The 14,855-nt window shown below is 42.2% G+C and overlaps 1 protein-coding gene across 4 annotated transcripts in view; it reads right to left on the bottom strand.

Moving 5' to 3' along the window:
- Positions 1-14,855, bottom strand: part of SLC18B1 (solute carrier family 18 member B1) — a 615,369-nt gene that overhangs the window by 334,700 nt on the left and 265,814 nt on the right. For 2 of the 4 annotated variants that reach the window (XM_069235175.1, XM_069235174.1), the window contains exon 9: positions 155-274. The exons of the other annotated variants lie outside the window; for them this stretch is intronic. In XM_069235175.1, the coding sequence (XP_069091276.1) occupies positions 155-274 (120 nt within the window). The remainder of the gene's footprint in view (positions 1-154; positions 275-14,855) is intronic. 4 annotated transcript variants of the gene reach the window in all.

Here is a 14,855-nt window from a genome sequence, read left to right as displayed (position 1 = left end):
CCTAGCAACAGTCTCTTCAATCATGGGCTACCAAAAGACTGCTCCCTGGCTTCTCTTAGGTGTCTGGCCTTTAGATAAACTCCCTTCAGAATATGAATATGAGAGCAAACACATCTTCAGGGCATGATCTTTCCTGAAACTCAAAAAGACCTACCTCAGATGGAAAGCATTCCGCCGACACCAAAGGGCTGCAGCACGTCAAATAGCACTTGAAAGTCACACCCCTGTGCAGAGTTTCTATTTGAACCCTTGAAACAACTTGGCGTCCGTAAATCTTCAGAGAAAGAAACAAAGACCATAATCACCAGGCCCCAATTACTTATCAACACCCAACATGTTAATCATGGAGGGTTGTCACGTAGCTGGTTTCTATCGGCATGACCCATATTCTGATGTGCCGGCACAACAACATTAGAAAAAGCACAAAAAATTTGTGTTTTTCATTTTCATAAGTACATATGTCTGTATTAATTACTTGGACTCTCGCAACCTTCCAAAACTCAGCTTGTGGCCCACATCTTGAGAACACTGACTAAAATTGTGTTTCAGAACTGCGTACTGGTCCCTCACTGATAAATCAAGCAAACAAACACAGAAAATTCATAGTCTAAATGAACAAAAAAGACTTTATATGAAAAGTTTAGTTCAGTATCAGACTGAATACTAGTAAATTCTTTAAATCTGAATAAACATGTATATTTCTTTTGGGAAATCATGGGTTTTAAATCATCCTAGGCATGTGTCTTCACCTTAATCCATAATTCTTAGGTTAGAATAAAATAAAAAATACTTTTCAATTCCATCACTTAAATTCACATTGATCCCCTTTTGTGAGGACTTGAACACTTGTCCTGAATGTGTCTCTAAGACCAGAGGCGAGCAACTGCACCAGTGACATATAGCTCCTGGCTGCAATCTTTTCTTCTCATATATATAAAAATACATTAATTCCTTATCACATACTGCACAATGGGGCTGCTCAGCAGCTCTCACCTGTATTTGGAGCATGCCTCTGTGCCCCCCACAGGAGCTCAGTAGCCCAAAGGGACGCACACTGTTTGTCTCCTCCTTCACTGCTCCCGCAGGTAAACAGCATTTAAAAGCAGCAACACTGAGGAGAGTCAGAGTTGTTTCCCTCCTCGCCATCCTGCAAAGGTGCTCTGCAGCCCCAAAGGACATCAAAAGCTCACTTCCTTCTCCCGCCAGTACCACAAGGAGGAACAAAGAAGTGCGGCCATGCAAACTCTCCAAATTCTTGGACAGTGTCAGAGTTTCAATAAGCTCCCAGCTAGGGTGACAGGATGCCCTGGATTTCCCTGGGCAGTCCCAGTATTCAGAGGACTGTCCTGGCTTCCCAACTCTTTTCCTATTGTTCAATAAATGTCTCGGTTTTTGGGAAAAAAATATTAAGTCACTCGGCAAGCTGAAATGAAACCGTGCTATTCTTTTAAGAGGCATCACTAGAGTGATTTAATTTACTACTGCTTTCTTTCAGGCAGCACAGGAAGAGGTCGGCTGCGTGCTTGCAGCAGACTGAAGACATTGGGAAGGAGGGCAGGGGAGCTCAGGGTGATGGTCCTGCCACAGTTAATGTATAGCGTAGTCTTGAGAATGTGTGTGTGTGTGTGTGTGTGTGTGTGTAGATATATTTTCACTACAAAAACAAAGGTTAGAGGGACTTTATAGTGAGGTTCAGATTTTATACATACAAAATCATAGAAATTCAACAGCTATAGTTATACTTATCTAGAAGGCACTATAACTCGTGCTCTAAGGTAACTATAACTCATGCACCTGCCATGCACAGTTTTTGTCATCAATAATTCTATTGCAAATGTTGTGGTGATATTATAAATGATGTCGTAAAAGATGTTATAGATTCTTGAGATAAGTATAACTGTTGAATTTCTATGGTTTTGTGAGTGTAAAATCTGAACCTAACTATTACGTCCCTCTAACCTTTGTTATTTTAGTATATTTCTAAGTTTTTTTAAATTCTAATTCTCACTATAACGTCCAGACCCTGTAACCTTTCTTTTTTTCAGTGACTGTCTAAGGTTTTTTAAAAATATTAAGTAATATTAAATTACCTTGCGTCGCGCTGCACATGACTAAAGGCCGTGCACAGAGGCAGTTGGTAGCAGTGGCTGGGTTGCGGCTAACACCCTGTAGGCATCTAACCCCACATCATGTACAGTCTTTGGCCGTGTAGGACAGGGGTTGGCCACAGGGCCTGGCCTTTGGCTACGACCCACAGCCAACACCCCCCCTAGGCACCCAACCTTGGGCTGCACATGTTGGAAGAGTTGGCCACAGTGCCTGCATCGCAGCCAGGTCCAGCGGCCAACCCCAGGTAGGTACCCAACCAGGCACGTCCATTGGTGGTGCGCGGTGGGTGTTGGCTGAAAATGTTTTTCAACATAGAATTGCAGAGTAAACACCCTTGTTTTGCCTTGAATAGGTTCAATAAATTAGGAGGATTTGTCCTTTACAGAAGCGGAACTTTAACTGGAGCACCTGCTATGTTTATATTTGTAAGTGCTTTCTGTTGAAGTTTAATATCTGTGAAATGAGCATCAGAGTTGAATGGATCCTCACCTGCTTATTTATCCAAGAAGAGTCCACTGTTTTGCGCAAAATGTCTACCCAACTGGTGTATTTTATACTGGCTAATAGTAAGTGCTACCTCTTTGGGTAAGTGTATAGTGCACATTGTACTGTACCACTGCAAAACAGGACCACGGGGAGATACCTGCAGTGACCATGTCTGCTATAATTTTGGCAATGTGACTGTTCCTAGAGCGCCTTCCAACTGAAATATGTGCTAACATGAATCCTTGCATATAGAAGCCAGTGACAAGGGTACTTACTCTTAATGATATGAAATAGGTGCTTCATTGCTTAGTGGAGATGTGCTCATATTCCTCTGCAGCAGAAACGCTCAGGGCTTTCTTGTAAGCTGTCCATCAAGGTGGAAAAGAAATCGGGAAGACTGATGCATACCACTAACATATAAGGGTGGCGCCAAACAAAGTGAGGTTTGAGGTTATTCTGCAAATTTGCATACCTGTAGTAACTAAAATGAACTATAGACCACTGCACTCTACAGGAGACAATGAGAAAGATCTCACTCGTCACAGCCACTACAGAAGAGATGTGCTCGGATGAAACAAGGATGTATTCACCTCCATCAGGAAAGCTCATGGGCTTTTTGGTAAGCTGTCCATCAAGGTGGAAAAAGGCAGGAAGACCAATGCATAACACTAACATATATCGGTGGGGTCAAACAAACTGAGCTTCAAGGTGATTTTGCGAATTTGCATACTCGTAGTAATTAAGAAGAGGAACGACGCACTCTCCAGGAGACGACAGGAAAGATCCCACTTGTCACAGTCACTACAGAAGGGAATGTGCTCCAATAGAGCAAAGATGCATTCAACTCCATCAAGAAAGCTTGGGGGGACTTTTTAGTGAGCTGCCCATGAAGGTGGAAAAAGGCATGAAGACGGATGCATACCACCAACGTATACAGGCAGGGACAAACAGACGGAGCTTCAAGGTCATTTTGCACATTTGCATACTTGTTAGTAATTAAAAGAATGAACAATAGACAAGCGCTCTCTGGGAAAAGACGATGGGAAAGGTCCAGCTTGTGACAGTTGCTGAGGCAGATATGTTAATTACAATTATTAATTGGTGTTTATGCATTTTGAATAATAATAATAAAATGTGGAGGGAAATTAATGTAGAAAAATGATGTGCACGTTTGAAAATGTACCCACGGAGATTGGCCACCACACTGCACGAGTTATACTAAAATAATAAAAAATGCATGAAATATTGAAAATACGTAATAAAAATTTAATAATATGTCGTATTGAAATGCCTAACGTCTGTTTTGCATTAGATTGTAAAGTTAACTTAGCCGAAGTTGTGCCTCATGTAGAAGCTGAATAATCGTGCAATGTAGAAAAGCTGATGCGTTGAACTGATCATGAACCATTTATGTTAAAAAAAAATTGCTTAGCTAGAATATTCTGCAATGAACCGACGGAAGCAGATGAAGGATTCAAATTTGTGTCAAACCCCGTGTAAAGCACACGATATGTACTTTCCCAGGACTCGAACAATAGAGAAACTGACTGGAGAAGAATATGCAAGATTTTCGATACCTGATGAGCCGGATGATGAGGACATCATACAGTGAACCAATCGACAACCTGAGAGCGACAAAATATTAGAACTCATAGATTTGGTAAAATTAAAGACATTGGCTAGCGTCATATATGGTGATTAATTGACCAATTAGGTTTTGGGGGGAAAGGCTGGGTAACTTTAATATAATGTTGTGACAAAGGGAGAAAACTTCAGATCTAGAGGGAGAACCATTGGAGAAAATAGATGTTCGAGGTTAGGTGTGGACGTTCGAAGAGATTTGAGATTCTGTCATTGGGCTCATGCTCTTGAGAGCCTGATGCGATGCTGATCGATTGATGACCTGAAGACGAAGACTGACTTTGTTGCTGATCCATACCGTGGATAGGTAGCTAGGACAATGTGACAGATTTAATTTTGTGCCTTTTCTTTATAGGTACCAACTGTGCTGTTTTTATAGTTTTTCTTCTAGCTAGATGTTTTTACAAATTCATGTTCTACACTGTCTTCGCATGAAGCCCCACATGCCAATGCTAATCTGGGTTAGGTAGGGTTCCTATTCTGAGACGTTGACATATACGGTGACAAATGACTGATGAACTGATCTGCTGAACTCTACTATCCATGATTAACACATTCTTCTTTATTGGCTTATGTTGAGGCACTAGAACGCATGTTTTCAGAAGTTTTGATTAGGTTATGTTATTGGTGGTAACTAAAGAATTAATAATGAGTGAATTGAATAAAGTTTGAATTAACCTTATGACTTAGCATTGTAACAAATAGGTAAATAACATTGATAAAACGTATAATTGAGTTGTGGTTATTCATGAGATGTTGATGCTATTCACAGATGATTAATGTTTTTGCTATTGAAATGTATCGATTACTACTTAGCTAGGATACTCCATGCGATCCAAAAGGTTCATCAACCTATACGCATCCCCTTGTAAGTTTACTTACTAAGGACCAGGCATGCTAGCACAGTCACTAAAGAAGAGACTGCGCTCTAATAGAGGAACGCTGCACTAACCTCCATCATGTATTCCAGATCGCTTTGAATGTGGAGTTGCAGAGATAACACTTTTGCTTTGCCTTGTATAAGTTCATGAAGCTGGGAGGATTTTTCCTTTGCAGATGTGGAGCTTCAGCTGGGGCACTTGCTATTTTTACATTTGTAAGTGCTTCCAGCTGAGGCTTAATTTCTGTGAAATGAGCAGTGGTGTCAGAATGGGTCATCAATTGCTCATTTTTCAAAGAAGTGTCCACATGTGGAGCATCAATTACCCCGCGGTGCCATTGCTCCTGCACACAAGACGCAGCAAGACACGCTGCTCCCTGTGTACGGGAGCAATCGTTTCATCTCTTTTCTTGCCTGCTTGACAGAGGGCAGAAGAACAGACAAAAAGTCTTCTCTCAGCTCATGGCATACATACAATTTGCTCTCGCTTGGTGGGAGCTGTCATGCCCTCCCTGTATATTATATTCTGACATGTCCCCAGGACCTAGACCACCCGAGGGCTAAACTTTAAACAATCGTCAGAGACCCTGCTTGGTTTTTTTCTGTTATTTTTGCCACAATTTCCAGATACTCTCAGAATACGCAGCACAAATTTTAAAAAAATGCTTTTTGGCAAAGGTAATGTTCCTGGGGGCCCCCAGCACCAGGCCTAGGGGATCAAGGTATTCATATCCTGCCACCTTTTTTTTATTTTTACTTTATTTTTGGGACTCAGCTGAGTTAGAGTCCCAAAATGGCTGCCAACCCTTCCTGGTTGAAGTGTTTTCACAAAAGAGTGCATGGTAGAGTGGCGAGTTATAGTTTATATCTGGTTAGCAAGCTGAAAAGAGTGTGTATCAAGGTCCGCTATTTATAATAATTTGAAGATGTTGGATAAAAATGAAAGTTATGACTACAACTTTAGAATTTTTAAAGTTTGTGTAGTTTAAACTTGGTTTGTATAGGGAAAATAGGAGCCTGATTTAGAGTTTGGTGGAGGAAGCTACTCTGTCACAAGCGGGAAGGATATCCTGTCTGCCGTATTAAGATTCCATATTTGCCTATGGAGATCACAATATGGCGGATGGTATGTGCGTCACGTTTGTGTGCCGGAGTAACCCGTCAGCCAAACTCCAAATCAGGACCCAATTTTCCTCACTATAACTAAGCTCTAACCTTTGTTTTTTTCCATTTAATTTCAATGTTTTAATACATTTTTTAATAAAAATATGTTTCAAATCCTAGAGTCTAGTGTCACAAGTTGGGTGTTGTTAAGTGGAGTGTTGCACAGTACAGTGGAGGAGAGTGTTGCAAACTCTATTGCCATAGACCGGAGAATTGTAGATTGGAACTGAGTGGAGTCGAGTTGATTAGTGCATAGTAGAGTATCATACAGTGTATTAAAGTGTTATATAGTGTTCTATAGTGTAGAGGGATGGTGTCTCATATAGTGGAGTCCAGTAGAGTGTCAGAGTGGAGTATCATAAAGTGGGGTGTTGTAGAATACATTGGCATGCCGGGTCATGTAGTGGAGTGGCGTATTGTAGAGAGAAGTTGAGTAGCTTGTCAATTGTTATACAGAGTAGTACAGTGGACGCGCACAACTTCTTTCCTGGGAGGGAGCCCTTTAAACATTGTCGGAGGCAGCCTCAGCTGCTGATAGGGCGGGAAGCCCTTCTTAACTTCACAGCGCGCCCGCAACCGCGGGACGCGCACAACTTCTTTCCTGGGCGGGAGCCCTTTAAACATTGTCGGAGGCAGCCTCAGCTGCTGATAGGGCGGGAAGCCCTTCTTAACTTCACAGCGCGCCCGCAACCGCGGGACGCGCACAACTTCTTTCCTGGGCGGGAGCCCTTTAAACATTGTCGGAGGCAGCCTCAGCTGCTGATAGGGCGGGAAGCCCTTCTTAACTTCACAGCGCGCCCGCAACCGCGGGACACGCGCGGGCGGCGCCCGGGCCAAGGGCGGGCCCGTCCTTCGCCCGTCATCGACAGGAAGAGGCTGGGCTGGGCCACCCCTCTTTAATATCTGGTCACAGACATATTAATGCTGTAATTTAATTACACCTGTATCGTGCAGCATACCTGTGTGCCCTTGTGGTCCTCGGGGGGTGCTGTCCCTTTTGTTCCCTCTGCTGACCTCCACGTCTCCCCCCCGCCGTCGCCCGACATTGCGACCGCTGTGTGGGAGGAGCGTTGACGGACCAGGACGGGACTACTTTAGCCAGGTCCCCTAGCACCACGGAAGCAGAACAAACGGATCTCACACGCCCGAAGGTGATATCAAACTGATCCTGCCCCTGGCTGAGCGGGGTCGGGCAAAGGACAGGCCATTGTGAGTCCGTTAGGGAGCCGTTAGGGGGCCAGAAGGGGTCGGGTTGAGCAAGTTCACTAAGCAGTTAATTGTAATTGTTTTTATTGAATCTGATAACGTTTTAGTAAGCTGTATACCTGGGCTCCATTTAAATTGATTCATTGTGTCTTCTGGGTGTTATACACTTGCTGTTCTGTGTTATTGCTGATATATGTAGAGGCCCTATACTTTGTAAACGATATAAAAGTTCTGTGTAGTGCAGGGCCATAAAACTAGACAGTCTAGTATTTATCAAAAACTAGTAGTGGTCGTCATATTCGTGAAGGCGGTGTAGAATGGCTAAGAATATTTCCACCCTGGATAATTACCTGGTTAAAATGGTGAGCAAGATAAACACTGATAGAAGGAAGTCCTTAGGGAAGGAGTCCACCCCAGAAATGTTTTCTCCTGTAAACAATGGTAGCGGTTCTGTTATGATGGACCCCCTTAATATTGAAGCTTTCCCTTTGGAAAACTCAGCCGCTTTACCCTTAGTTTTAGAGCCACCAAATCAAGTCCCATTGGAGCCCCCGAGTGAGCCTGCATCGTCTCACTCTCCCCCTAAGAGAGCTGTTAGAAAATGCAGAAAAATGCTATCCAAGCGGGGTAACACTCATTTCAAACCAACAATAGAACCAATGATAGAATATGGTCATAGAAGTAATGTAGCTGAAAATGGGATTACAATTAACAAGGACGATGTGAATGGTGTTCTCTTGGGCCACATCGCTAAGCTATTTGAGGAAAAACTAGTCCATATGACTAAACCTCTTATGGAAAAGATTGAATTACTATCTACGGAGGTATCTAGGTTGGGTGGTCTTTTAGACAAAATGTATATGGAACAGACTATGAAACAGTCTGAGCTATCCGTCCAATCCGGCAACCCTGAACAATTGGTTGAAGCACAGAGGCCACGTTTACCTGAATATAGGGAGCCACCAAGTATGGTGGATAGTACCCCTCATATGAAAGCAGCTGCATCTAATATTGTGAGGAACACTACTCCTGTGAACAGACCAAATTTTATTAACCTTCCACCTGATTGTGAACCCTATGTCATAGTCCTTTCGAACATTCCTCCCTTAAACCCAACAGCAGTGAACTTCCGTGAGGAATCACATGATTCTCTCAAACGGAAATCAGTTGCCTGGTTAAACAAAAATTGAGGTTTCCCCCCACACCTATCCGATCAAATACTGTCTACTAGACGGATACCATGGATCGGAAACGCAAGGAAAAAATGTAAGGGAGACTGTGTAATTGTCAATTTTAGGCACCCTCAACATGTTGCGACTGTCCTTCTTAGAGCAGCCTCCTTGGATATAAAGGAATCTGACGTGGGTGTGCATCCTCTGGGTTATTTTTATCGACACTTAGCCAGTACATCAGAACCTTCTAAAAAACACAGACCCTTGACTATTAGAAGAAACACTAGCTCTTATACCCCAACTGGAAATACCTTTTCGGTACTGAGCACTTTGGACGAAAACGATTGACTCCCACGAGCAGGGGATCCCATCACAGAAACGTTAGTATATACCCAGACGTGGGAACAAAAACAGAGTATAGAAGATCTTGAACCGGAACTTATAGTACCCTCGAGTCCCAGAAATACAAAGACAGTTAAATTGGTAGGCAACGTTAAATCCCCTTATTCTATTTTAAGTAAGACAACTAGTTTGGGTGTACCGGATAAGTGCCTCTCAGTGACCATGGAGGGTAAAGACACTAGTAAAGACACTAGTAAAAACTACAACCAAGATAAAGAGCCAAACCCCTTAGTTGAGCTGGAGGATGTTACAGAAAAAGACAACCTACTTACAGTATTAGATCCTCCCTGTGTAAAAGGAAAATCAAGTATTAGATTGATATCATGGAACATAGCTGGCTTAGCAAGGAACCTTGAGGATGTGGTATGGTGCTCCTATATTGAGAACTACGACATCATACTCCTACAAGAAACTTGGATGGTAGAAACCCCCCATAGGCTGGGGTATAAAACCTATTGTTCCCATGCTATTCCATCAACTAGAGGGAGAGCCTCAGGAGGACTGGTCATCTGGGTTAAAGTGACCCTAGAAATAGATGTCACCCCGCTACTCATCCCCTCCCCGGACCTACTAGGCCTTAAAATCAAAACAAGAGGGAAAGAAACTATACATCTAATAAATATATATAACAGACCGTTCCCTTCTAACAAGGAATCAGAGGTAGTAGAACTCTTGGACTCCGTTCTAGACTCATTAGGAGATAATGCAAAGGTGTTAGTTGGTGGAGATTTTAACTGTAAATATGAGCCTATCCCGGGGTTGGAAAAATTATTTGACGATCAAGATGCTGCTAATGACATCCTGCCCTTAAAATCTGTAAGTGCAGATAAAGGCACAAAAGCCGCCTTACAGATTTTACAGTTGACTGTGGCGCATGACCTAAGGGCCTGTAATGGTCGATTTCGCTGAGACATACCAGCAGCCCCAACCTATTTTAAGAGAAATTCCAGATCCCATATAGATTTTGTAATGGCTACCCGGAATATATGGGACCAAATAACCGATTTCAAGATAGACCTTAGGACGGAGAGTGATCATTTTCCCCTCCTACTATGGCTGGATTCTCAATCATTCATTATTAAATCCAAAGAAGAGACCCTATTAAATACCACGGTCGCGGAACTAGAGGTAACTAATAACAGGCGTGCTCTAAGATGGCCCTATATCTTGGGAACTGAAATAACGCTGATAAATATATACAATGTATTTACTGACACGGTAGGAGGCCTTCAGACAGCATTAGTGGGAACACAAGGTGTGCTTGACATACATCTCAAGCTGGTAGACGCATTAACCCCACTATTGAGCAAAATCTATAAAAAAGATGGTAATAGGAAACGGAATGATCTTGAGGCAGCGAACCCATGGTATAATAAAGACTGTCGTATAGCAAAATCAAGACTAATCCAGGCAGTAAAATCCGGGAACAGCTTGGATATAAAAAACAATAGACTAGCCCACAAAAAAATGCTGGCCCAAGCTAAAAAAACATGGGATGAAAATTTCTGGGAGGATCTCTTGAATGCAGCTAAGCTACGGGATCAGAGTATGTTCTGGAATTTAATCGCTAATGGAAATAAGCAGGGCAGATCAACAAAGGATATTTTCCTAGATGAAAATACTTGGTGCGACCACTTCACTAAGCTCTATGCTAACAAACAGGAGAATTTGCCCTTTGAGGACCATGAGACAAATTCAGAGATAAGTGTTGCTCCATTAACCTTTAGTTTAGAAGAAACTAATAAGGTTTTATTAGCTGTGAAATTGGGCAAAGCCCCAGGCCCTGATAAAATCCCCGGAGATCTTCTAAAATTTGATGTGGATGTGTGGGGGCCTTACATAAATTACTTGAGTAATTCCATTGTGGCAGGCACACCAATCCCCGATTCCTGGAAAGGGGCAGAAATTATGACAATCTTTAAAAAAGGTGATCGCTACGATCCAAGTAATTACCGCCCAATAAGTTTGATAGACTCATTTCAAAAGATATATGCCAGACATATTTTAAACAGGCTTTTAGATTGGATTGAAGAGACTAAAATATTAACCAAATATCAGGCTGGCTTTAGAATAAAAGTAAGTACGGTTGACCAGGTGTTTAGGTTCATGTGCATCTGTTGGAAGTATATAAACATAAGGAAGGGTAGCCTCTATGTGGCATTCATGGATCTAAGGGCCGCCTTTGACCTTGTTCCTCGCAATTTGTTGTGGTCTACATTAAGAAACATGGCGGTCCCTGGGGAACTACTTAAAGAACTTATCAAGCTTCACACAGGGAACTATGCAAAAATTAGGTGGGGTAAAGAAGGTGAGACCTCAAGGGCCATACCTGTAGACCGTGGTGTGCGCCAAGGCTGCGTGTTAGCTCCTACACTTTTCTCACTATATGTTAATGATATTCCAATCTATTTAAGGGATTGTGTACATGACTCACCGAAGCTAGGTGGCGAGCCGGTTACGGCATTACTATTTGCCGATGACACCATCCTCATTTCTCAAACTCCGAGAGGTTTACAGAATTTGGTGGATTCTTTCCAGAAGTATTGCGTGGGGAAGGGGCTAGAAATAAATCCTACCAAAACAAAGTATATGTCAATAAACTCCAAGAAATCCCTCAGGAATAATCTGTCCTTGGATAACCAAAAACTGGAACAGGTAGGGAGTTTCAATTATCTGGGGATGATGCTGGATAGTAACCTGTCCTGGAAAGGGCAGATGGATAAAAGCATCCTAGCCCTTAAACAAAACTCAATGCCTATTTTAAAAATACACGGAGCCAGTTACTCTAAAGCAATCTCACCAGCACTGGAAGTATATAAAGCAAAGGCCCAATCGACCGCCCTTTATGGTGCTGAACTCTGGGGCTTCCATTGCAATAACAACTTTGGAAAAACGGAAAACCATTTTGTACGAAGGCTACTTAAAATACCGACAAGAACCCCCCTAGTCCCTGTTTTCCTTGATATTAATCTTAAAAGAGCAGACTATCAAGCATTATTAAGACCATTGCTGTATTGGGTCAGGCTATGGGTAACCCCGGAGTTGAGTGATTACAAGAACGGACTGACTGAACTAACTCAGATAGATGGACATATGAATACCCCTTGGTTAAAATATGTATCTAAGTGGTACGAGAGATTAGGTTTATCACACCTATGGGAAGCTCCACAGAACATGACAACATGTACCAGGAAAAATGTAAAGGACACTTTTTGGTCTTATGTCAACGGAGAGCTATTGCATAGTTCATCGATTGGTACTCTGACTTTGAATTTTTTAAACATAAAAGATACACCTAAATTCGAACAATTTCTGGATGAGGTCGGCCCTCCTCTGGCAAAAACACTTTATTTACAGTTTAGGTACGGGGTCTTACAGATTAATGCTTACACATGCAATTGGGGAGGGGTAAAAGGATGTGAACTCTGCACTCTCTGTACCTTAGGGGCTAAAGAAGACGTTGTTCATTTACTCTTCTTTTGCCCAGTATACAAGAAACCAAGGGATCGGTGGATCAAACCCGTTTGTAAATATGTGGGGGTCAGATCCTATAAAGAAGCAGTGCGCATATTTCAGTCCAATACTTCACAACTAGTGGTGTTTGGCACAAGCAGATTCCTATATAATGTGTACCTTATCAGGAATCGACTTGGTCACAAATTGTAACGCTTTGTCAGGTGGCCCGCTCATCCCCCTCCTTGCAAAGGTATATGATGCACTGTTTTATCGACAAGTTAATTAATCTTTTTTTTTTTTTTTTTTTTTCTTTCCTCTTAGTTCTGGCTTTTAATTATTTTATAAATTGTTATTTATATTTTTATACACTTAATGATACTGCTTAATCATGGGGACATCCATATACTACTTGCCAACTGTATGTATTGTATCTTATATTTTATTGTATAATGTATTTATGTATGTCGTATTTATTTCCTGTCCTGACTTTTATGGCAATATTTGCCGAAATAAAGTAACGAACGAACGAACGAGTAGTACAGTGGTGTAGAGTGGATCACCATAGAGTGGAGTCAAGTGTCATAAGAGTGTAGTACAGTGTTGTACAGTAGAGTTGCATACAGTGGAACAGAGTGTCAAAAAAGGGAGAAGAGCACAGGAGAGTAATGTATGGTGGCATAAAGTAGAGTAGAGTATATTGGAGTGGAGTTCACTGGAGTGGACTATTGTAGAGTGGAGTAAAGTGTCAGAGTGGAGTGGGGTGTTGTAAAATTAGAGTGGCCTGGAGTGCAGCAGAGGGGAGTGGTGTTCATTCAAGTATAGTGTCATAAATTGGAGTACTGTATAGTACAGTACAGTGTAGAACGATGTCATAATATTGGAAAGTGATGTAGACTACAACAGAGCGGTATACAGTCTAGTTGATTTTTGTAGAGTGGAGTGGTGCAAAGTACAGAGTTGAAGAGTGTGGTACAGTGGATTGGCATACAATGTTATAGACTACAATGGCATTGAGGGGCACAGAGCTTTGTGGCGTACAGTAGAGTATAGTGGAGTACTCTGTCAGAGTAGACTGGAGAAAAGTGGGGTGCACCAGCATACAAAGAGTTGTGCAAAGTGTTGTATAGTGGACTGCAGTATCGTGGAGTAGAGTGTTGTAAAGTGGCATACAGTACAGTGCTGTACAGTGGGGTGAAGGGGTATAGATAGAAGCAAAGTGTGGGACAGTGGCCTACAGTGTAGTAGAATGTTGTAGAGTGGATTTGCATAGAGTACAGTAGTGTGTGAAACAACAGAACTGGGCCAAATGGATTCTTGTAATGTAGAGTGAGGTATAATCTCGTACAGTGGAGGAGAGTCGAGTGGAGTGCTGTAACCTGGTGTGGTGTAAAGTACAACAGAGTGTATAGTGGCAAGTAGTGGAGTGTACTGGTGTTGCATATGCAGTAAACTTGTATAAACTGGAGTGGGATCTCGCACAGTAGAGTCTTAAAGTGGAATAGAGTGTTGTACATTGGAGTGTATGGGCATAGAGAGGAGTACAGAGTTGGACACTAGAGTGTACGGGCATACAGAGAAGTAGAATGCCTTAGAATGCCATGAAGTGTGGTACACATTTATAGAGTGGAGTGATATAAAGGATGAAGGAGAGTGCCATACAGTAAAGTGGCATAGAGTAGAGTGGTATACAGTGGCATGGCGTACAGTGGAGTAGGGTACAGTGGATTAACATGGAGTGGACTACACTGATGCAGCGTAATGTGGAGTTGAGGACACTTACACATTGGAGTGACATATCATATAGATGAGTGGAGTGCTGTGTTGTACACTAATGGAAACTGTCAGAGTGGAGTAGAGTGCTGTACAGTACATTGTAAGGGCATAGAGTTGGGAACAAACGTGGACAGTGGAATGTACAGGGATAGAGTGGAGTAGAGACCAGCAGATGGGCATAGAGTGTAGTAGAGTTTTGTAGAGTGGAGTTAAATGGAGTGGAGGAGAGTAAATTGGAGTGGCACAGAGTGGAGAAGCATACATTTGAGTGGCATATAGCGAAATAACATAGGGTGGAGGAGCATAGACTGGAGTGGCATACAGTGTAGTGGAGTAGAGCATAATAGAGAATAGTGTAGTAGTGTACAATGGAGTGGCATCAAGTGTAATAGCGTATAATGTAGTAGCATACAGTGAAATGGCATACAGTGAAGTGGTTTAGAGTGTAATGGTGTATTGTGGGATGGGATAGAGTGTGATAGGAATAGTTTTGATTGGAATACCATTCAGTACAGTGTAACAGCATAGAATGGAGTGGCGTAGAGTGGAATAGCGTAGAGTGGAGT

The sequence above is a fragment of the Pleurodeles waltl genome, chromosome 5 (assembly GCF_031143425.1).
Source record: "Pleurodeles waltl isolate 20211129_DDA chromosome 5, aPleWal1.hap1.20221129, whole genome shotgun sequence".
Lineage (NCBI taxonomy): Eukaryota > Metazoa > Chordata > Amphibia > Caudata > Salamandridae > Pleurodeles > Pleurodeles waltl.
The sequence above is the reverse complement of the archived record's forward strand: the minus strand, read 5'-3'. Positions and strand labels throughout refer to the sequence as shown.